Consider the following 24115-nt stretch of genomic DNA (forward strand, 5'->3'; position numbering starts at 1 on the left):
ACAGAGAACTACATATTTCAAATTAATAGGATTTATAAATACATACCATGCTAAAACTATATGAACAGAGACTCAGTAACTCAACACTGGAAAAACAAGGGACCATGAATACCAAAACAACTTAAAACAATTTGAAATGAATTCTTGGTTAACAAGCACAGTAACCATAAATCTAATTTAAAGTATTCTTTAAATAATACCAATCTTCTCCCACCCAAAAAAGTTGGTCTCCAAATCATTTCTCAATTTATATACATCATAATTTTAAACTTAAGCTAATGGAGAATCAGTATCATTAACCTAAAGAAGATTTCTACAACTCATCATACCACTCAATGAATAATTTTACTTGCTTGCTAAGTGTTTCCTTTCAGATCTGGTCAATTTTACAAGGTGTTGAAAGCCTTGCCTAATATCCACAGCTGTTTAAGGTTATCTAGCAAAATAAAGACACTACAGTAACCAGTAACTAAAATTCCACATAAACTTGTAATTCTTCTTTAAGAAAAAAAGCATTATACTTCCAATTTAATATGACCCATTAAAACTCAGCTCAGTATTTCAAAGGATCAGGGAAAACTAAAAATCAAAATAATACTTTAGAACACCTGTTTTTCAAGAACATCTGTCTGAGCTAAAACAAAGATCACATTTTATACAATCAAAGTCTTTGTTTCAGATGGCCTCAGAAAGCATGCAAAAGTAGAAGAATTTAAACAATAGCATTTTTATCCGATAAACTAGTAAATTAGTAGGAATAAAGATCTAAAGATAATGTCATAGATTTAGTACAATCACAAATTGTATAATTTACCCAGGATACATCAACACTAAATATTGTTATTTTCCCTTGGACTAACTTCTTTTACAAAATGAAAGCATACAAAATGGGGAAATAAATAAATATAAATGTGGCTTAGGCCAAATGAGCAGATAAAAATAATTAATACACAAAGCAAATAGCATATGACCAAGGGTTAGGTTTTTTAATAACACTTAATAAGAAACTATAGTCAATGAGGCACTATGAAAAGACATACTCAGGGGCTGGCGCTGTGGCATAGTAGGTTAAGCCTCCGCCTGCAGCACCAGCATCCCATATGGGTGCCAGTTTGAGTCCTGGCTATTCCACTTGTGATCCAGCTCCCTGCTACTGGCCTGGGAAAGCAATGGAAGGTGGCCCAAGTCTTTGGGTGCCTACATCCACACAGGAGATCCAGAAGAAGCTCCTGACTTCGGATTGGCAAAGCTCTGACTGTTGCGGCCATTTAGGGAGTACATCGGTGGATGAAAGGCCTCTCTGTCTCTCCCTCTGTCTGTGCACTGCCTCTCAAATACATAAATAAATCTTTAAAGAAAGAAAAAAGACAAGACATACTCATCATAATATAAAACTTTAATCAAGAGGTCCCAACCCCAAATTACTCTTGTTTAATATCAATGGTCACCCAAAATGATTGTGGCTGTACTTTCAGTTTTTGTGAACTGAGAAATTACACGATGATAAAAGGCAATGAAGATAGTATTAATCATGTGGGGCCAGCATTGTAATACAGTGGATCAAGCTGCTTTTTGTGACACTAGTATCTAACAAATTGCCAATTTGGGTCCTGGCTGCTCCTCTTCCTACCCAGCTTCCTGTTAACATGCCTGGGAAGGCAACAGAGGATGCCAACTCAAGTATTTGGGCACCTGCCCCTCATTTAGGAGAGCAGGAGGAAGTTTCTAGCCCCTGGATTCAGGCTACCACAGAGCTGGCTGTTTCAGTCATTTGCAGAGTGAACCACCAAATGGAAGCTCTCACTCTCCCCCTGTCACTCTGCATTTCAAAATAATGTATATTTTTTAAAAATTTATTAATGATTTAAATTGAATTTGTAGCTTATTAATCAAAAGCACGGCTATAAAAATTTCAAAAAGAGCTTTACATAGGTATATAAAACAAATTTTGGGGGCCAGCAGTATGGTATAATGAGCTTAACTGATGCCTGGAATGCCATCATCCCAAATCCAAATGCCACTTTGAGTCCCAGTTGCTCCACTTCCAGTCCAGCAGCTCCCTGCTAATGTACCTGTGTAAGATGGTCCAAATGCTTGGGGTCCCCGACACCCATGTGGGAGACCCTGACACAGCTCCAGGCTCCTAGCTTTGTCCTGGACCAGCCCCTGCCTTTGTGGCCACTTGGGGAGAAAAACAGCAGATGGAAGATAACTAATTCATTCTCTCTTTTTGTTTCACTCTCCCCTTCAAATAAATAAATCTTCTAAAAGAAAACAACTGATTTATTTGGTCTACAGAAAATGTAAAAACATGGATTTGCAGTTGTGTAAAATGCCATAAGGCTACTACTCCCATCCCTATATCCCAGGGTCTGTAGCCTACAGAGGGGTGGGGAATCATTTTATTCTGCCAGGGGCTATTTGGATATTTATTACAACATTTTGTACGTCATACACAATTATTAACTTAAAATTAGCCTGCTACAGATTTATTGAATTTCAAGTCCTGCCTGCAGTTGCCTCACAAGGCCAGATCAAATGATTTTGTGGGCTTTATACAGCCTGCAGGCTGAACATTCCCCACCTCTGGTCTACAGATTTGAGAAACACTGACTTAAACTAAGACTTTTAAAAGAGCATTGCAAGAAGCAATGTTCTACATTCTCTGAGTTTAAAAATCATGATAAAAAGATCCACCAAAATGAAGCACTGCTTAGTGAACTTGGAACTATTCCAAAGAACACAGGAGGTGGCAAACATAAAGAACATAGTCTTCAAAGAAAGGATACTTTGAGCTCCAGTTACAGACTTAATGCATTGGCATATAACACATGTAGATGGCTATGTAATATTTCTTTTTTTAACTTTTATTTAGTAAATATAAATTTCTTAAGTACAGTTTATGGATTACAATGGCTCCCCCCACCCCCATAATTTCCCTCCCACTTGCACCCCTCCCATCTCCCTCTCCCTCTCCCATTCCATTCACATCAAGATTCATTTTCAATTATCTTTATATACAGAAGATCAATTTAGTATATTTTAAGTAACGATTTCATCAGTTTCCACCCACACAGAAACACAAAGTGTAAAAATACTGTTTCAGTACTAGCTATAGCATTATTTCACATTGGACAACACATTAAGGACAGATCCCACATGAGAAGTAAGTACACAGTGACTCCTGTTGTTGGCTTAACAATTTGACACTCTTGTTTATGGCGTCAGTAATCTCCCTAGGCTCTAGTCATGAGTTGCCAAGGCTATGGAAGCCTTTTGAGTTCGCCGACTTCGATCTTATTTAGACAGGGTCATACTCAAAGTGGAAGTTCTCTCCTCCCTTCAGAGAAAGGTACCTCCTTCTTTGATGGCCCTGTTCTTTCCACTGGGATCTCACTTGCAGAGATCTTTCATTTAGGTCTTCTTTTTTTTTTTTTTTTTTTTTCCCCAGAGTGTCTTGGCTTTCCATGCCTAAAATACTCTCATGGGCTCTTCAGCCAGATCCGAATGCCTTAAGGGCTGATTCTGAGGCCAGAGTGCTGTTTAGGACATCTGCCATTCTATGAGTCTGCTGTGTATCCCGCTTCCCATGTTGGATCGTTCTCTCTTTTTGATTCTATCAGTTAGTATTAACAGACACTAGTCTTGTTTGTGTGATCCCTTTGATTCTTAGACCTATCAGTGTGATCAACTGTGAACTGAAATTGATCACTTGGACTAGTGAGATGGCATTGGTACATGCCATCTTGATGGGATTGTATTGGAATCCCTGGCACAATTCTAACTCCACCATTTGGGGCAAGTCCGATTGAGCATGTCCCAAATTGTACATCTCCTCCCTCTCTTATATTTAACAGGGATCACTTTTCAGTTAAAATTTAAACACCTAATAATAATTGTGTGTTAATTACAGAGTTCAACCAATAGTACTAGAACAAAAAAAAATACTAAAAGGGATAAAGTATTACATTGTACATCAACAGTCAGAACAAGGGCTGATCAAGTCACTGTTTCTCATAGTGTCCATTTCACTTCAACAGGTTTCCCCTTTGGTGCTCAGCTATGTAATATTTATTAACATTAATTAAGAAAAATAACCTACATTGTCCACTTCCTAGCTATCGTCATCTCATTGCTGAGAGAACTACAATACAGAGAGAAGGAAATGGGGACATGCCAAGGCAAGATCTGTGTACCAAATGTGGTTTGAGTCCTGCTAGGCCACTGCTGCCTCCTTTTTTCTCCCATCCTGCCCATAAAGCCCTTTCATTTCAGAGTACATAACCATCCTCAAATTAGCCAGCATCTACATCAAGAATTCTCTAAATATTTCAGGCATACTCAGGTCCAAGAAAGAACTTGGGGAACAACTAAATTTCTGTTACAATATATTCAAGAAAAAGAACAAAAACCTCTCATGGTTACCTGCTAGATGCAGACCAGACCACAAACTACAATGCAAAGGACTGTTTGGGGCCTTAAATAGTTAGCAGCTGAACATACTTACTACTGTTCCTCGTGTGCAAACAGATAAAAAGGACATACCAGGAGGCTGTTTCTCCACTTCAGCATGCTCAGAATCCTCGTTGGCATTACAAGCAAATCCCCCTTAATGGAACACAGCTGGATTCAATGCTAATCCTGTTGACTACGTATGACTCACTGGTTTTGACAGTCCTTTCTTTTCAACTTTCTTCAAGATTTCAAGCTATGTATCAAACATCTGTTGAATGCCTACTTTGTTTAAAATAGTATAGCTGTATGGCACTGGACAGACAATTTCTCTGTGCTTACTTTTCTCATCTGTGAAATGGAGACTGGGGCCAGTGTTGTGGTGCAGCAGGTGACTCCGGCATTCCATATGAGCACAGGTTGGAGTCCCTGCTTCTCGTCTTCTGATCCAGCTCCCTGCTAATGTGCCTGGGAAAGCAGCGAAAGATGGTCCAGGTGCTTGGGTCCCTGCCACCTATGTGGGAGACCCAGGTAGAGTTCCAGGCTTCTGCTTCAGCCTGGCCCAGGCTGAACCAGAGAAAAGATCTCTCCCCTCTGTGTCTCTCTCTCTCACTCCCTCTCTCTCCATAACTCTACATTTCGAATAAATAAATACATATGTTTAAACATGGAGGTATTAGCACTATCCTCATAGAGTTTAAAGGAGGATTAAAAAGATAATGTACCTAACCACTTAGAAGACTGTCTGGCACATAGTAAAAGCTTAAATGCCGTTTATTATTATTAGACTGCATTTCCATATAATAATAATTGCTTCCATAAGGGCACAACATGTATTATTAATTCACTAGTTCTCACAGTGACTGTTATGTAACTGGTTATATAAATGTAACTCCCCAATTAAAATGTAGGATTTTTGAGAACAAAGACCACATCTCATCATTCTTTCAGAGGCAGTATAGTAAGCAGAGTGATTAATTATACAGACTCTGAGCCAGACCACATGGGCTGAAGTTCTGGCTCCACTTCTTAATAACAGAATGATCTGGGACAATCTATATCCCATTTCAATGACTTTCACCACCATCAACCCAAAACACTCAAGACAGAAATACAGAAGTCATCCTAGATACCTTCCTTCCTCACTTTTTTTTTTTAAACCTTCCCCTCTTTCATTCCCTTTCCATACCATCCAATTATTAAGCCCTATGATTCTATGTTTTTTCAACATCTTTGTTCTACAGACTGGTTCTCCATTTTCACCAGTATTCTAGGCATTCATCACCTCACATCTACGCTACCCATATGTATCCACTTCAAGGACAGGCAGAATTTAGATACAGAAGGAGCCAGAAGTTGTCCCAGGTCAGAATTGTGTGAGCCAAGAAACTAGGAAAAAACAGAAAATCTAAGGGTCCATACCAAACCGGGTGGGCGTTTGGCTTAGTGGTTAACACACCAGTTAAAACACCTGCATTCCACATCAGAGTGCCTGACTTCAATGCCCTCCTGCAGCTACAGACTTCAGCTTCCGCCTGCTGTAGACCCTGGGAGGCAGGGGTAATGGCTCAAGTAACTGGGTTCCTGCCACTCCATGTAGGAGACCCGGACTGAGTTCCCAGCTCCCAGCTCCCAGCTCCAGTCCCAGTCCAGCCCAGTACAGTGCCAGCTACTGTAGGAATCTGGAGAGTGAACCAGCAGACAGGAGCGCGCTCGCTCTCTCTCTCTCTCTCACACACACAAACACACAGACATACACACATATTCTCTCTGTCTCTCCACCTCTCAAATAAATTAAAAAAAAAAAATCAGTTGGCTAGAAAAGGTTGTTTTAAAAGTGATATCATAATTTCAAGTTAAAGCACTTTCTGAAGGGTATAAATTCTGACCTAGAGAATCTGAACTTCATCCTGCAGAAATTACTTCTTTTCCAATGGTCAAATAGTATTAGTACTGACAAAAATTAATTGTAAAATGCCTTATCTTTATTTCCCTTCTTCCTCCCTTTACATTCTCAAATCAATGGAAGTCATACACTCAAGTCTGTATGTTTTAATAATATCATCTCTCTAGGTTTCACTTTAAAAATCATATTAGCACATGCTCACAAAAAATAGGTAAAGTCTTCAGATCATACAAAAGCATAGAAGTTCTAAATAATGTGTGATTCATGTTTATGGAACTGACAAACTGCCCAGCAAAGAACAGTTTGTCCTCTTGTTACAGGTAAGATCTTCTATCAAACAAAGCCAGTGGTTTGAAGAGAATATATACTCAGGAATACAGCCCACTTTACACTGCAGTCATACTAATGTCAGACTTCTACTTTTTATCAATGTGTTTTTAATTGCTTGTGGGAACTATAATGAGGTTCTTTCTGAGTTTGAATGTTAGCCTTCAGGGAGACACAGTCCTTTTGCAATCCTGATGAAAGCTATGGAGGCTGTGCCTAGAAAAGTCCGCATATCAATATCCATTAATCTTTCACTTCACTTCCAGGAGTTCAGGAACCCTGACCACCCATTTACAGAATACAATAAAACCTATTCCACACCATTTGTATTTTTTATATTAAAAATGCAGCAGTTTTGACTTTTATACAGAGAGGGAAGGCATTTCAAATTGTTTTTGCTTTATTGATTGAGACTGATGGATGGAGGATAGATTTTCACTGATTTTATCCACTCTTTCTTCTAGTTCTTCTTTTCATCAATGTTATACCACTAATGGCCACATAATAGAAAAAAAAGCTAACAAAGTACTGGGAAATTTATGACCTTGCCCTCATTAAAACTGTATTCCAAGGGAATGAGCTAACTACCCATTACTGGAAACATACCCATAAAAGCAAGTGTATCATTGGTGTTTATTTACAACTCAGACCCCATTAGCACCAGTCCTACTTGGCACCAACAAGCTAAATCCAGAGAAGAGAATGCTGCACAAGTTTCCTTATACCCACATGACACATATCAGTATGAACATAATGATGACTAATCTGCCTAGGAGATCTCCATGTGCAAATGATTCCCATGTTTGAACAGGGCCAAATCTCCAAACTTGAATTCTTTTTAATACTGACCTAAACTTCTTGTAGAATAACAAGTAACATGAGGCCCTCTGGTGGATAAAACACAGAAACACCCAAATTCTTACCCAGCTGAAGACGGAGTTCAAGCTTCCTAATGCCCCAGTCAATACCGTATTTACTAAACCACGTGGCCTCCTCAGAGATTAAAAGCCTGACTCTATTGCAAAATAAAACATACCTATTAGACCTGAAATAGATCATGTTATTTAAAATACTGACCACTCCTTAAAAACAAAAAAAAAAGTTCAAAGTCACTAAAAAATAGCTGAATAAAATGGAATCAAGAATGTTTCCAAGATTTTCCTCTTCATTACAAATGGTCATACACAAACAGGTGTTTTCATAATTATAATTGTAAGAAAAAAAGAAGCATCAGCTGTAACTGATCTGGAGAGTTCTCCCTCTGTTAGAACATGAGCCACGTATTTATTAGTCATCCCTGATAGTCTCAGAACCAAAGAAAATTCTCAACACATACCACACGCTCAAAAATATAACCCAAATTAAAAAACAACCACATGACACAAGCCTTACTGCCCTGCAAATAAACATACACCAGTTCATATTCCACCCAAGTACCTTTAGTGGGAGCAGGTTGTATACTGATAATTGGTTGCTGCTTTGCCAATGGCATAAGTGTTGGTAGTGTCTGAATAATGATGGTTTTTGCTGGAACACTGGGGCTAGTTTGAGTCTTGGGTGCTGCTGGGAGCAATAAAGGCTTGGGCTGAATTGAAGGTTTTGAATTCATCTGAATTTTTTTCTTTGGAGTCAGTCCATTTTCTAGAGAAAAAAAAAAAAACAAATCACAAATCAATCTAAAGTCAGGTAAGCAAGCTATGGAAAACAGATAAGTTACCTATGCGTTATCTCAACTTCTGAGTAACCAGCTTTATTTGGGGTTAAGGAATACCTACTCTAAAACCTGAACGAACTGAAGAAAAGTCTTTAATCTGAGACCTTCCTTTCTGGCCAAGCTGCAGTTTTAGGAGGGGGACACATAAACTGATACATAACAGCTACAACCATTCAATAAAGCCTGGAGATTAATGAGGTAACAAACATCACAGTTAAATGGCCCTCACATTCAGTATTATTAACTTACATTTTGAAATATCTCCTCAAGATGATACAGTCTAAATGTAGTTCAAATTATCTTTTAAGGGACTGGCATGGTGGAGCAGCAGGCTAAGCCACAGCAGGCAACACCAGCATCCTATAGTGGAGCACTGGTTAAAGTCCCAGCTGCTCCATTTCCAATCCAGCTCTCTGCTAATGCACCTGGGAAAGCAGCAGAAGATAGCCCCATACTTGAGCCCCTCACATTCATGTGGGGGACCTGGATGGGGTTCCAGACTCTTGGCCATAGCCTGGCCCAATCCATTGGGCCATTGCAGTCATCTTGAGAGTGAACCAGTGATGGAGATCTCCTTCTCCCCCTCTTTTTCTCTGTCACTATGTCTTTCAAACAAAGCTTTTTGTTTGTTTAGCCATTTTATTTTTTTTATTTGTACGTATCTCATAAATACAACATTAGGAGTATAGTGATTCTTCCCCCTGTAACTGACCTCCCATCCACTCTCCCACCCATCTTCCTCCTCCCTTTCTGTTTAGTCTGATAAAGAAAAAGAAAGGGAAAAAAAAAAAAAAGTGGAATAAAAAAACTAAGAAACTGTTCCTCAACAGTGTAGACAAGGTAGAGCTTTTCCTAAAAAAAAAAAAAAAGGAGAACTTTTACCTATAAAAACACAGACAACCAAAGAAGATTATTTCTTCCCTTTCTTCTTCATAATAATCATCCATAGCAAACAATATAAGTCCACTAATTAAAAAACAGCAAACCAGCTTAGTAAACATAAGCTTAATTGAACAATTTTTTTTGAAGACATGGAAATCAAAGAGCAGTGTCAAGTAAAAACAATGTAAGTTAGAAGATGGAGTAGTACCAGCTTTATTACTAGGACCTATGACGGGCTTGTCTTCCTTCAGTGGCTCTGCTGAGGAGGGACTATTACAGCTCTCACCATACAAGGAAAGTGGAGACATCTGGGAACTAGAAGACAAATCCAGCTCCTCCTGTAGCAAGACATAACACAAACAAATTATTGCAGAAGAGCATACTCCTTGAGCAGAAATTGCTTAGAAATGGAGGCAGGATCCACACACACAAACAGAAAAATACTTGAAGGCAAAGGTGTGATATACCAGCACGAGAAACTATAGATACTAAGTACTAAATGACTATTGATTAGCATTATCCATCAATACCAAAGAAGTAACCTAAATGTAGGCAGAAGGTGCCCCAAAAGCTTGGGCCCTGTACCTACATGGGAGACCTAGATAAAGCTCCTGGCTCCTGGTTTCCACATGCCCCAGCCCTGGCAGTTTGCAGTCATTTGGGGACTGAACTAGTGGATGGAAGATCTGTGTGTGTGTGTGTGTGTGTGTGTGTCTCCCTTTCTCTCTGTTACTTTGGCTTTCAAATAAATAAATAAATCTTTTTTAAAAAAAAATGTATAGAATATATATGAAGAAAATTACAAACAAGAGAGAGACATAAAAGAACATTTGAGTAAACAAACAAAATATTATTGAATAGAATGATTATGAAAATGATACAACTGGAAAATTCATTTACTTATATACAGATAATTAGAACAAGATCCCTATCCAACACTACACATTAATGTAGACTTTAAAGATATTAAGAATCTAAATGTGGGGGCTGGCATTTATGGCACAGCAATTTAAGTTGCTGTCTGCAGTACCGGCATCCCATATGGGTACTGGTTTGAGTCCTGGCTACTCTACTTCCAGTTTAGCTCTCTGTTAATTTGCCTTGGAAAGCAGTGGAAGATGGCACAAGCCCTTGGGCCCCTGCACCCATGTGCAAGACTCAGAAAAAGTTCCTGGCTCCTGGCTTCAACCCGGCCCAGCCCTGCCTGTTGTGGCCATCTGAGGAGTGAACTAGTAGATGGAAGATCTCTGTCTGACTCTCCTCTCTCTCTGTAACTCTTGACTTTCAAATAAATAAATAAATCTCTAAAGAAAAGTCAAGAATGTAAATGTGAACAGTAGATCATATAGTTAACAAAGATAAGGAAAAGAAAACCTGAGCTTGAGTAATTCAAAATTTAAAATTTCTATTTAATAAAGATTACAAAGTTAATATGAGTAAACAGATAACAGAAAGGGAAAAACATAGGCAAGGACTAAACCCAATGAGATTTTACTGTCTCAAGTATGGAAAGAATTCTTGCAAATAAACAAGAAAAAGACAACAACTCAGTAGAAAAACTGGCAATGCACAGTTTATAGAACAATTTATAGAAGTCCAAAAAGAATGTAAAGAAATGTTGAACACAATCAGTGATCAAAGAAATGCAAACTAGTAAAAACAAAATCAAGTCATCTGGCAAAAATTAGCAAGCCAGATAATGGCAAGCATTGGCAAAGAAGAAAAGTTACAGGGATCCTCATGGCTGATGGGCTTCTGGATTGCTACAGGGATCCTGGAGAGCAACATGGACATAGTCATCAAATCAAACACCTGTACCCCCACCCCCACCCCTCCACCACCGGCAATTCTATTTCAGGGACTAGAATTCCCAAAGGATTCTACAAAGACTCACCAGGGAACATTTTCAACAATGCTCACTATTGTAGTGAATGTATACTTGAAATGTTATTCAGGGTCAAATAGTGCAACTAGATTTGATATATGCAAAATAATATAAATTAATCTTTAAAATATTGTGCCAAGTTTTGAAATAATAGAAAGAGAGCTAATACAACACCATTTACATAAACAAAATATGAGAGGGCTTCAAAAAGTTTGTGGAAAAATGAAATTAAAAGACACTGAATTCTCCAGGAATTTGTTGAAGCCCCTCAAATATGTACACAATTGAAATCAATGAGGTGAATTTTTAATAAGTGATACTAGAATAATTCTTTTAATAATCATTTGGAAAATGATTATTCAGGACCAATATTGTGGCATAGTGGGTAAAGCCACCAAATGCAATGCCAACATCCCATATGGGTGCTGGTTCATGTCTGGGCTGCTCCACTTGCGATCTAGCTCCCTGATAATGGCCTGGGAAAAGCAGCTGAAGATGGTCCAAGTGTTTGTGCCCCCATACCCTCGTGGGAGACCCAGATGAAGCTCCTGGCTCCTGGCTTTGGCTTGGTCCAGCATTGGCCATTGTGGCCACCTGGGGAATAAACCAGTGGATGGAAGATCTCTGTCTCTCTATCTCTCCCTCTCTCTCTGCAGCTCCAACTTTCAAATAAAGAAATACATTTTTTAACAAAAAGAAAAATATAAATTTGGATCTGACTCTCAAATTATATACCAGGATAATGTTAAATGGATTAAAGATCTTAATATTAAAACCTCATGAAAAGTATATTAAGTCACTTAAAAAATATTCCTTCCTGAATAATTTTTCCCACCTGAATAAAAGATCATGACATCACTAAGGACTGATAACCTCAACATATGTAATAAAATAGCTTTAAAAAGTTGAGGAGAATAAAGACTAACACAGCTCAATAGAAAAATGAACAAAAATGTACAGCACTAGATGGGACAGAGTAATACCACCATCAGTACAGACAGGGAGTAGGTGTGGAGTACAAAGGGGTGGCTGAGGAGTGGTATTCACATGGGGTGCAGCCTGGCGTGAGGGGTTAGAGCAGGGTGTTGAGAGCACCCACATGGGGATAGCCTGATGTAGGACGTCAGGGCCCAATGGAGACACGTTAAAAGACACAGGAACCAGTGTGAAGGGGCTCCCACTGTCCAAATCCAGGACATAAAAGAATCAAAATGAATAATGATAGTAATAGATTATAACCTACCAAATAAAATAGGAAACAATGAGGCTATACTGATGTTAACAAATACATGAATAAACATAAAGTTTGAGGAGGAATAGCTTATCTTTACATAGTTTTTTTGTTTGCTTGTTTTGTTTTTTTACATAGCTTTAAAGTATCTCCTCACAAAACACGTATCGATGGCAAAGGGAGAAAGCAACTTTGCTGTAGAATAGCCAGAAAGACTCCATCCATCTAGTGGTCAAAGTGAAAAACATCAGTAACAGGACTCAGTGAAACCACATCGTCACAAGTAAGTAAATGGATACAACTTCCTTCCTATGACACTCCTACCACAAAGACAAAACCTAAATCTAAATCTGAAGAAACATCAGAGAAATCCAACCTAGAGACAGTCTACAAAAGAACCTGCTTCTAATACCAGGAGTGGCGAGGTTGGAAAAGTCAAGGAATAATGGAGAACTAAGGAGATTAAAGAGACAAGACAATCAAATACAATGACTGATTCCCTACCGGAATCTTTGCCTGGTCTAAAGGACATCTCAGGCACATCTGGAGCAATCCATATGGGAGTTGAAGTTTAGATAACAAGAATGTACCAAATTTACAGCCCTATTTTGATGTTTGTTTTGTGGTATATAAAGAAATGTCCTGGGGCTGGTGCTATGGCGTAGTAGGTAAAGCTGCCGTCTGCAGTGCCAGCATCCCATATAGGTGCCTGTTCAAGTCCTGGCTGCTCCACTTCCAATCCAGCTCTCTGCTATGGCCTGGTAAGGCAGTGGAAGATGGCCCAAGTCCTTGGGCCCCTGCACCAACGTGGGAGACCCAGAAGAAGCTCCTGGCTTCTGGCTTTGGATCGGCACAGCTCCAGCCGTTAAGGCCAATTGGGGAGTAAACCAACAGATGGAAGACCTTGCCTCTCCTTCTCTCTGTGTAACTCTGACTTTCAAATAAATAAATAAATCTTTTTAAAAAAGAAGAAAGAAATGTCCTTGTTTGTAAGAAGACACTAAAGTATTTGGGAGTAAGAGGGCATCAACTAACTCTTAGCTGGATCAGGGTAAAAAAGTTATTTATAATGTACTTGCAACATTTTCATAAATTTGATATTTTTCTAAACAAAAAATAAAAAGAAAATAAGAATAAAAATATGAGTGAATTCTTTTAATATTGAGTAGTCAAAATCTTCATTTGAGTGACAAAGAAAAATCAAGCAATGAAAGACTGATAAAAAGTAACTCTTACGGAAAATAAACATCAGAAATAAAGTTAAAAGACAAGTGACAAACTGAGAAGAGACAGAAATGCAGTTTATGTCACAAAGTACTAAGAATCCCAACACGTAAAAAATTTAAGGAAAAACAGACTTACATAGTCCAATAGAAAAGTGAACAAAAATGTATAGTTCATTTTTTAAAAAGAAGTGCAAACAGCCCTTAAATATATAAAGCATACAAACAGATATCCAGCTGCACTTACAGTAAAAGAAATGCCAAATCAAATACACTGTGGCATGATGACTGGAAAACAGGCTTTCTTACATAACTGTTATAGAGGGAAATTTGGTAATACCCTGTAAAATCACAAATGTATGTAGGTACTTCCAAAAATTTGTAGAAAATGGAATTACAACATAAGTTTAATTTGGTACAAAACACTTCGAAATACATGCATACAAGGGGTCTTCAAAAAGTTCATGGACGATATATGTTTTATGAAAAAGTTATGCACAGATTTCAAAAGGTTGTGCACCAAAATGAATGTATCTTTTAATTCCATTTTTTTCCACAAACTTTTTGGAGCACCCACATACTTACCCTGGCCCCTGCCATCCCACTTCTTGGAATACATCGCAAGATACCCTGAAAACAATATGAAGCACATTTACAAACCAGGTTATTTGCCACAGCATTATTTGAGACTGAAAACAATACAAATGTTTATCAGTAAGAAAATAATCATATAAAGTATGCTATATCATATGATTGGGCACTATATAAAAATAAAAAGGAATGAAGAAGATTATATACCCTGAAATTAGAGTTATCTCACCAAGTTAAAAAAACAAAGTGCAGAGCAGGGCATACAGTATGCTACCTTATGTGTAATTAAGGATGGAAAGGACAAGGATAGAAATGAGGCTTTTCTGAATACCTTATTATTTACTCTTATCTTCAAAAGTAAATTGAATTTTTTAAAAGTTAAATCAGGGCATGGGTGTCTAGCCTAGCTGTTAAGATACCCACATTCGCCAGTGCTGTGGCGTACCGGGTAAAGCCACCGTCTGCAGTGCTAGCATCCCATACAGGCGTGGGTTTGAGTTTGGCTGCTCCACTTCCAATAGAGCTCTCTTGTGTGGCCTCAGAAAGCAGTACAAGATGGCCCAGGTCCTTGGGGCCCTGCACCTTCGTGGGAGACCCAGAGGAAGCTCCTGGCTCCAGGCTTCATATTGGCACAACTCCAGTGCCAAAATGGGGAGTGAGCCAGCGGATGGAAGACCTCTCTCTTCTGCCTCTCCTTCTCTCTCTGTGTAACTCTTTCATATAAATAAATATTAAAAAAAAAAAAAAAAAAGATGCCCACATTCCACATTGGAATATCCGGTTCAATTCCCATCTCCAGCTCCTAACTCCAGCTTTCTACCAATGTAGATCTTGGGAAGTAGTGGTGTTGGCTTAGTTGGGTTCCTGCCACAGATATTGGGCTCTGGCCCCAGCCCAACCCAGGCCATTTTGGACATTTGGGGAGTGAACCAGCAGATGGGAGCTTACTCACTCACTTTTTTGCTCTCTTTCTTTCCCCTCCTCTCTCCCCCTCTTTCTGTCTCTCTACCTCACAGTGAAATACATAAATAAATAATTTGGAGAAATTGTGGAACTACAGAAATTTCTAATAGTGTCAATCACAGAAAAATTTCACAAAGGAAGTAATTTTTGAACTAGGACTAGAAGGATGAGTTTTCCAAGAGAAGGAAAAAAATGAGGTATTCCAGGTAGAAGAGGATGTGCAAAATCCCCAAACCCTAAGAACAGAGATCTCACTGCTCCTGTTCATTGCTGTTTAGAACAGTGCCAGCACAGGTATTGACTGAGTAAAATATATAAGAGCTTTCATGTAGAGTTCAAGCTAAAGGCAGGAGAGTGAAAACTGAGACTGTAAAGGAAGCAGGGTCAGATCACGGAGGACCAAGTTCACTGAGAATCTGAGTTTCATCGTTGCATGAGTTGGCAAGTTACTAAAAGGCTTTAAGGAAAGGACTAACACAGTTAATTTTGTGATTTTGAAAAATACTTCTCTTTGAAGATTACTCCAAGAAAGATTGGGAGGGGCCTGCTCTATGGCTCAGGGGGTTAAGCTGCTGCTTGAGACACCAGCAGGAATCCCATATCAGCCAGTTCGAGTCCCAGCTACTCTGCTTCAGATCCAGTTTCCCGCTAATATTCCTGGGAAGGCAGCAGAAGATGGCCCAGGTGCTTGGGCCCCTCCCAACCATGTGGAAAGCCAGGATGCAGTTACTGATTCTTGGCTTAGGCCTAGCCTAGCCCTGGCTATTGAGGTCATTTGGGGAATGAAACAGTGGATGCAAGATTTCTATCTCTGTTTCTGTGTCACTCTACCTTTCAAATAAATCTTGAAAAAACATGGTAAAATGGTTTGGAGGCAGAAAAGACTAAAATCCTATCGATGGAACTGGCACTGTGGCGTTAGCAAGTAAAGCCACCATTTATGGCACCAGCATCCCACATGGGTACCAATTCCAGTCCCGGCTGCTCCACTTCCAGTCCAGCTTCCTGCTAATGCACCTGGGAAAGCAGCAGAAGATGGCCCAAGTCCTTGGGCCCCTGCATCTGTGTGGGAGACCTGGAAGAAGCTCCTGGCTCCTGGCTTCAGATAGGTGCAGCTCCAGCCATTACGGCCAATTAGGGAGTGAACCAGAGGATGGAAGACCTCTCTCTCTCTCTCTCTCTCTCTCTCTCTGCCTCTCCTCTCTCTATGTAACTCTGACCTTGGAGTATTTGGATGGAGGTCATAATTATTCTTAAAGGAGCTACCAGACCTTTGTAAAAAACTTAGTGCCCAACATTCCTTAACTAAGGATATGATGCTGTGTTCTATGGGTAAGGGATTACAAAAACTGACCATCTTACAATTTCCCATGTCCTTGAAGAATGTATATTCTAATAAGGAGATAGGAAGGCTGGAGAAAAAGACAACAACAAGAACAAAACCCAAGGCCAATGCTGTGGCATAGCTGGTAAAGCCAATGCCTGAAGTGCCAGCATCCCATATGGATGCAGGTTTGTATCCTGGCTGCTCCACTTCTGATCCAGCTCTCTGCTATGGCCTGGGAAAGCAATACAAGACGGCCCAAGTCCTTGGGCCCCTGCACCCACATGAGAGACCACAAGGAAGATCCTGGCTCTTGCCTTTGGATCAGCCTAGCTCCGACCATTGTGGCCATTTTGGGAGTGAACCAGCAGATCAAAGACCTCTCTCTCTCTCTCTCTACCTCTGCCTCTCTGTATATCTGCCTTTCAAACAAATAAATAAATCTTTCAAAAAATCCTAGATGTTCATAAAATGAAACAATGAAATTATGATGGCAAAAACAGAAAACAAAGCCAAAAATACTTAAAGTTCTAGTTTTCACAAGGCCCTTCCTTGAATCTGCTACCTTAGGATGAAATGAGATAAAATGCTCAAAGTAGCACTTACTCAACATTAATGCCTGACCTATGTTCATATTAGATATATAGCATTTGAAACAAAATCACCGTGAAAGACTGGCTACTTACAGGAACATGCTGGGTTGAAGAGTAAGAGTCCACTGATCGAGGAGATGAAACGGAAGAACTTGAGGGGGCTGGAGAAAGTGGCTGAACTTCTGTCTTAATATCCTTAACTGAAAAACAGGGAATAGAGACTTTTTTTCCATGGACAACACAGACCCAGAAAACAATGCATGAGGAGGAGATAAGGTCCTCTCTTAAAATTCAAACAAAAATGGATGCTAAAGTCACCAACATGTATCCTCAAGTGAAAATGCAAGAAAACAGTGTATCTAGTATGCTTCCATCTGTGTAACAAATCACATGGTTGTGTACTGTGTATATACATACATATATATATATCTGTCAAATCTGCACTAATTCTCTAGAAAGCAAAGCAAAAGAAATTGCTAACACTGCTGTCTGTGAGGAGCAGAAATGGTTGGCTGAAGAGTAAGAGCAGGAGGGCACTTTTCTACCATATAGACCCTTGTACATTTTGAAAATTGTATCATGGGCAAAATATTACAGACTCCTAAAAATATATAAGCAACAGGAAAGAATTATTTGGAAAAGCATTTTTGACAACAAAATGAAAAGTTACAGAAATATTCACAGCTTTTGAACTATTAATTTGTTCTATAAAAATCACAGAGCAACTATGGGCCAGGCAGTGTTCCTTGGAGTCCTAAACAGAACAGAACAGGGGTGGCAGACTGTATTTTCCAAAGTTAGCTACAAAATAGCTACCATCCCTCATGATCTCCAATAATGAGAACTTGCCACTTTCCCACCAAGCAGCAGTTTATTTCTCCTCCTTGAATTGAGGTGAGCTTCTGTCTCCTTTGATCAACACGATACGGGGGTAACATTGTGAATTCTAAAGCTGGAAAGACAGCCTTCATCTTCTGTGCTGGAACACTCCACCTGGAGCCTCTGAAGTCTGACTACCCTCGGACCACCATGCTGTGAGGAAGCCACGCGGCAGGGAGAGGCCCTGTGCAGGCACCCCAGTCAGCAGTCCTAGCCTTCAACTCACCCCAGCCCAGGCACCAGACATGTGAGTGCAGAAATTGCAAGATGATTCTAGCATCCAAATGTAATATTACCCTAGCCTTCAAATTCCCCCAGTTGGGTGACGGCAATGTGGAGCAGAGAGAAACCACTGGACACCCAGTCCAAATTCCTGACCCACAGATTCTGGGAACCTAATAAAATGGTTGTCTTAAATCACTAAGATATAGAGTAGTTGCTGACATTAATAGTGACAAGAACACTGACCTTAGGTATCCCATATTCTATTAGGGAAGACAGGCATAGAGCAAACTAAATAAACACATAAAATGAAGGGGAATAAGAACTACAGGGATAGGCAGGCATTTAGACGGTGGAATGTGCTGGTTATTTATCCACTGTGTCTCGGTTCCAAGTCCACCTCCTACAGTCCTTGATGCAAATTATTAGTATATTTCCCAGCTGGCTTCCTTGTAGGTTCTGCCAATGGGAGATACTTGAAGGATGCCAGAAGGTAAGAGAAAAGATGTCTTCCTTCTCCTGTCAGTTTTACCCCAGCAATGGCAATAAGCTCCAGGTTCCAGCTTCTTTCAGCACACCCAACTCCCACCTCATCAGGCCCCTTTAAAGATACTAGCATCAGCCAGGCAGTACCCCTTCCTCAGAAGTATGTGCATCAAGTGCATGGGACCCCCGTTGTCAGGGTCTGGGACCCAGCCTCTTCCCTTTAATTCCCTAAGCCCTGTCTGGTTTTCAGAAAGGTTAATCTCTTACAGAGGTATTATTCATAATCCAAAATCAAAATACTGACATTAATTATTTATTTATTATACTACTAAAACTATGAAATTTTTTATAACCGTTTTGGCCACAAATTTATTTATGCATTGCTATATCTGTACCACTTTAAATCCACCTACATAGCCCAATAATCCCACCTAATTTTGATTATTACCAAACTACAAAACACAGTGGATTTATTTAAAGATTTTTCCAAAGAAACACAGAAGTACCTGTACAAAATTGGCTGTTGACATTCCAAATATCTGACTCCCAAGGCATTAAATCCAAATCAAAATCAAGATGATCAAAATTGTTTTCCTGTAGGTTTCAAATCAAGAAAAGAATATTAAAAGAACAGGGTACATAAATTTTAAAATCAAATAATCAGGTACAATTTGCCATAAGTAATGTAATTGTTATTACCCAATCTAGTTAAAAGCCTCTCCTCTCCCTGTGTAACTCTAACTTTCAAATAAATAAATCTTAAAAAAAAAAAAAAAGAGCCCTTTTTCTCTTAAAAAAAAAAATACAAGACACAAGAGGGTCCATGGACACCAGTTTGAGTCCTGGCTGCTCCACTTCTGATCCAGCTCTCTGGAATATGGCCTAGGAAAGCAGTAGAAAATGGCCTAAATTCTTGGGTTCCTGCGCCTGCATGGGAGAACTGGATGAAGGTTAATTTTCTTTTTCTACTTTTCAAATTTCTGAAATTTTCATGACTGTAAATAAAATATTTTCTAATCCTAGAAAATAAAGTTTCTCAAACAGGAGTCAATAAGCCTCTTAGAAGAACACAGTTGAACTGTTTGCTTAAATACACGCATCTTCTGGATCATCAGATGACCACCTTACAATATACTATATATTTAAAAAACAAACTGCCACATGATTTCAGGACTCTCGTGTGAGCTTGAGATCAAGACAGTATTAAATAACACTATAGTTACAGAGACATATCAGAAGTCAATATATAAATGATGCGATAAAAGCAAGTCTTCTAAATTTTTATTTATTTACATTTGATTTGAAAGGCAGAAAGACAATCAAATAGAGAGAACTTCTACTCACTAGTTAATTCCACAACAACCAGGGCTGAGCCAGGTCAAAGCCAGGAGCCCAGCAGTCCTTCCAGGTCTCCTATGAGGGTGGCATGGACCCAAAAATTTGAGCCATCATCTGCCGCCTCCACAGGTGCACATTAGCAAGAAGCTGGATCAAAAGTGGAGGAGCTAGAACTAGAACAGGCTACTCCTAAATGGGATGCAAGTGCCCCACTCAGTGACTTGACCACTCTCAAATGCTGCCCCTAATTCAATATTAATTCAGTGTGGCAGATGATAAAACAGCAACAAAGGAGAAATTAAGCCTGAATCAAAAAGTAAAAATTTACCTAGTAATTGTTAACAATCATTTGTTAATAATTTAAGGACACTAACATCTTTTCAAAATATCATATATTTTATTTTTATTGGGAATGTAATAGAAGGAAATAAAGGAAACTATTTTCTTATTATACTGCCTATTTACTGAGCAAATATTGATATAAGGTATGTAAAGAGAATGTGTGGAAGTACACATGGATCAAAACAAACCACAAAAGAACCAGTTTTTATGGTCCTCCACTTTTTTCTCTTATTTGAATCTACACATCAAAAAAGTTAGGGAGGCCAGTGTTGTGGCATAGCAAGCAAAGCCACCACCTGAGATGCTGGCATCCCATATGGGTGCTGCTTCATTTTCCAGATGCTCCACTTCTGATCTAGCTCATCGCTAATGGCCTGGGAAAAGCAGCAGAAGATGGCCTAAGTGTCTGGGCCCCTGCACCTACATGGGAGACCCAGATGAAGCTCCTGAACCAGTGGATGGAAGACCTCTCTCTCTCTCTGCCTCTCCTTCTCTCTGTGTGTAACTCTGACTTCCAAGAAAATAAATAAATCCTAAATATATATATATATATATATCAATCATGTGCTTCACTCTCTTCTACTGATTCACAGTCCAACTGTTAAAGCATTCTTTGAGAAATGTCTGAAACTCAATAAGCAAGCATTATACATTTTTTATGTGTAGGGTTTTGGGTTTTGTTTTGTTTTTAATTTAACTTATTTACTTACTTGAAAGGCAGAGTAACATTGAGGGAGAAAGACAGAGATTTTCTCTCTTTGCCTGCAGCAACTAGGGCTGGGCCAGGCCAAAGCCAGGAGCCAGGAACTCTATCTGTAAATCCCACAGGAGTGGCAGAAAGCCAAATACTTAGGCCACCAAGTGCTGCTTCCCAGGCATATTAGCAAGAAGATGGATGGCAAGTGGAGGTGGGATTTGAACCCAGGTACTTCAATATGAGATCTGCATGTCTCAAGCAGTGGCTTAACCCCCTGCACCATAAATCTGCCCCTAGCATTAAATACTTTTATATTAAAATTACTAACAGCTTAAAAATGATAATATTCAATTTTGTTAATAAATTGCTCTGCTCACTTGAATTACCTCCCTACTGAAACAGAACCTCAACCATTATAAAATAAAATAGAGTAAGAATTCTATATGCCAAATAGCCTCATATGTACCAATCAAGGAAAAAAATCCAAAATGTTTTTAAGGACTCAAGATGTCACAATAATAGCTTCTACACAGACCTCCAACCAATTAAAGGCAAAAAGCAAGGGTTATCTAATTTTCAGAGCCCTTTGCAGTAATGATACATAACTTTCCAAAAACAAGTTGATAAGTTCTACTCAACTAGGTCCATCTATATGTTCCTTAACATCACACTGGTTCCCTTAGGCAGCAAAGTAGCTATAAAATCCACTAAGTTGGGGATGGCACTGTGGCCCAGCAGGTAAAGCCACTGCCTGCAGTGCCAGCATCCCAGATGGATGCTGGTTCATGTCCTGGCTACTCTACTTCCAATCCAGCTTTCTGCTATGGTCTGGGAAAGCAGTGGAAGATGTCCCAAGTCCTTGGGCCCCTGAACCTGTGTGGGAGACCCAGAAGAAGCTCCTGGCTCCTGGCTTCAGCTCTAGCTATTGTAGCCATCTAGGGCGTGAACCAGTGGATTTATTTAAAGATTTTTCCAAAGAAACACAGAAGTACCTGTACAAAATTGGCTGTTGATATTCCAAATGTCAACTGAACCTGTGTGGGAGACCCAGAAGAAGCTCCTGGCTCCTGGCACAGCTCTAGCTATTGTAGCCATCTAGGGAGTGAACCAGTGGATGAAGACCTCTCTCTCTGCCTCTCTGTAATTCTGCCTTAAAACAAATTAAAAAATAAATAAATCTGTAAAAAATAAAATAAAATCCAGTAAGTAGGCAGGCAAGTGACTTTTCCAATGTCATGCACTCCCTAAAACCAAATGTGAGCTTAGAATTCAAGTTTTCCAATTGGTATTATGGCACAGCAGGTGAAGCCACCAACAGCAACACCAGCATTCCATGTCAGATTGCCAGTTCAAGTCCCAGTTGCTCCATTTCTGTTCCAACTTCCTGCTAATGCATCTGAGAAAGCAGCAAAAGATGGCCCAAGTATATTGGGGCCCTGCACTCACACTTTCTGGCTCCTGACTTTAAACTGGCCCAGCCCCAACCATTGCAGCCATTTGGGGAGTGAACCAATGGATAGAAGATCTTTCTCTCTCTTTGTCTCTCTCTTTCACTGTGCCTTTCAAATAAATAAAATCAATCTTAAAAAGAAATTCAAATCTCAAATCTTTCCATAAGACCAAAGCAATGTCTACTATCCTAAATTCTTTGACTACAGAATGCCACTCACTTTCAGACTTAATAGTGTAAAGTTATTTGAATTTACATGACTAGTTTAAACTTGTTATCTTAAAATCTTCTTGCAATTACTATGGTAAAAAATAAATATTATATTACTCAGTATTTCTCCTCCAGTAGATACTTACATAAATCTCATTGGCTGCATCCAATTGCAGCTCATCCGTGTCTGTGAGATAACCAAGTTCAGAAAACAGGGCAGAATCTTTGGAAAAAAAGAAAGAACAGAGATGGTCAATTCAACAACTGGACAAAAAGAACAAGCACTCTATCCCTATTCTGGCTTTATTATGACTTCTCGTTAGCTGTTAATATTATTGAAGAACTGGAGCAGTGTGAATGCCAAGCAATTCAAAGCTTGTTTCTAATTTATGTATTGTTTTCCACATAAATTTTGTGTTGCAAACAAAATCCTTCCACCAGGGAGTTAAAAAGGCTTTACATCACATGGCATGCTAGAATAATTGACAGTGACTTTCTGGAACATTACTAACAAGAATTGTGATGATACATCTGGACTCAGCATGAAAAAGCGTGTGGTTGATCAGCAACGGCGACAGGGGAGGACCACAGAGTGTAACAAACCCTGTGTATTGGCCAACCATGCCTTAAGTTAAGGGTAAAACCAATTTTTATCATTCATCTAAACCATTCCATTCATTTCAGCAAATCTAACTATTCCAATTTCCTAATCAAGTGGCATTATAAACAAAAAAGTATGGACACAGACAACATTCTTTATGAAACTAAACTGAAAACTTCTTGTAGAAAAAGGGCAAGGTGCTCATGAGGTCCACGAAGGCTGACTGCCGCACTACCTATCAAGTTTCTCTCACACTTCTCAGGACTTCAAGCATTGTGAAGAGTTTTCCAAGTCTAGTTCCTTCTTTGTATGCTCTTTCATTATGTCACTGAAACTCCTCTGGCGATTCCCTCATGCACAGGTTCAGGAACTACACAGCCAGCACATAGTGAAAGCCTTCATATGTATGATCATGAGAGGTTATTCATGCACTGAATAGCCTCAGAAAAGGCCACCTTAAACTCAGCTGCGGATCTGAAAAACAAGTAAGCAGGGGACTGCGACTATGGACCTATCGACAGGCTGGGACTCCTTGAGAGTTCTCTATAACTGCTAGCTCTCATTTCTCTCTTCCCATACTTTCTTGATCCTGCTCCAATCAAGTTCCCCCTCCTCATACACATACCAATTATTATTAATGTCACCAGTGACCTCAGACTGCTACATGCAGTGATAAACTCAGAGTGCTCATCGTACTTGCTCTAGCAGCAGCATTTACACAGCTGATCCCTTCACATTAACTACAACATTTTCTCCACTTAGCTTCCAAAATATTACACTCACCTGGTTTTCTTCCTGC

At 39.4% G+C, this 24115-nt stretch overlaps 1 protein-coding gene across 1 annotated transcript in view; it reads right to left on the bottom strand.

Moving 5' to 3' along the window:
• ATF6 (activating transcription factor 6) overlaps positions 1-24115 on the bottom strand; it is a 218895-nt gene that overhangs the window by 182712 nt on the left and 12068 nt on the right. Inside the window, exons 2-6 of the mRNA XM_008265536.4 lie at positions 22862-22938; positions 19185-19272; positions 17185-17291; positions 9490-9619; positions 8123-8326 (exon numbers count right to left, since the gene is read on the bottom strand). Of these exons, the coding sequence (XP_008263758.4) occupies positions 8123-8326; positions 9490-9619; positions 17185-17291; positions 19185-19272; positions 22862-22938 (606 nt within the window). The remainder of the gene's footprint in view (positions 1-8122; positions 8327-9489; positions 9620-17184; positions 17292-19184; positions 19273-22861; positions 22939-24115) is intronic.

The sequence above is a fragment of the Oryctolagus cuniculus genome, chromosome 7, assembly GCF_964237555.1.
Source record: "Oryctolagus cuniculus chromosome 7, mOryCun1.1, whole genome shotgun sequence".
Lineage (NCBI taxonomy): Eukaryota > Metazoa > Chordata > Mammalia > Lagomorpha > Leporidae > Oryctolagus > Oryctolagus cuniculus.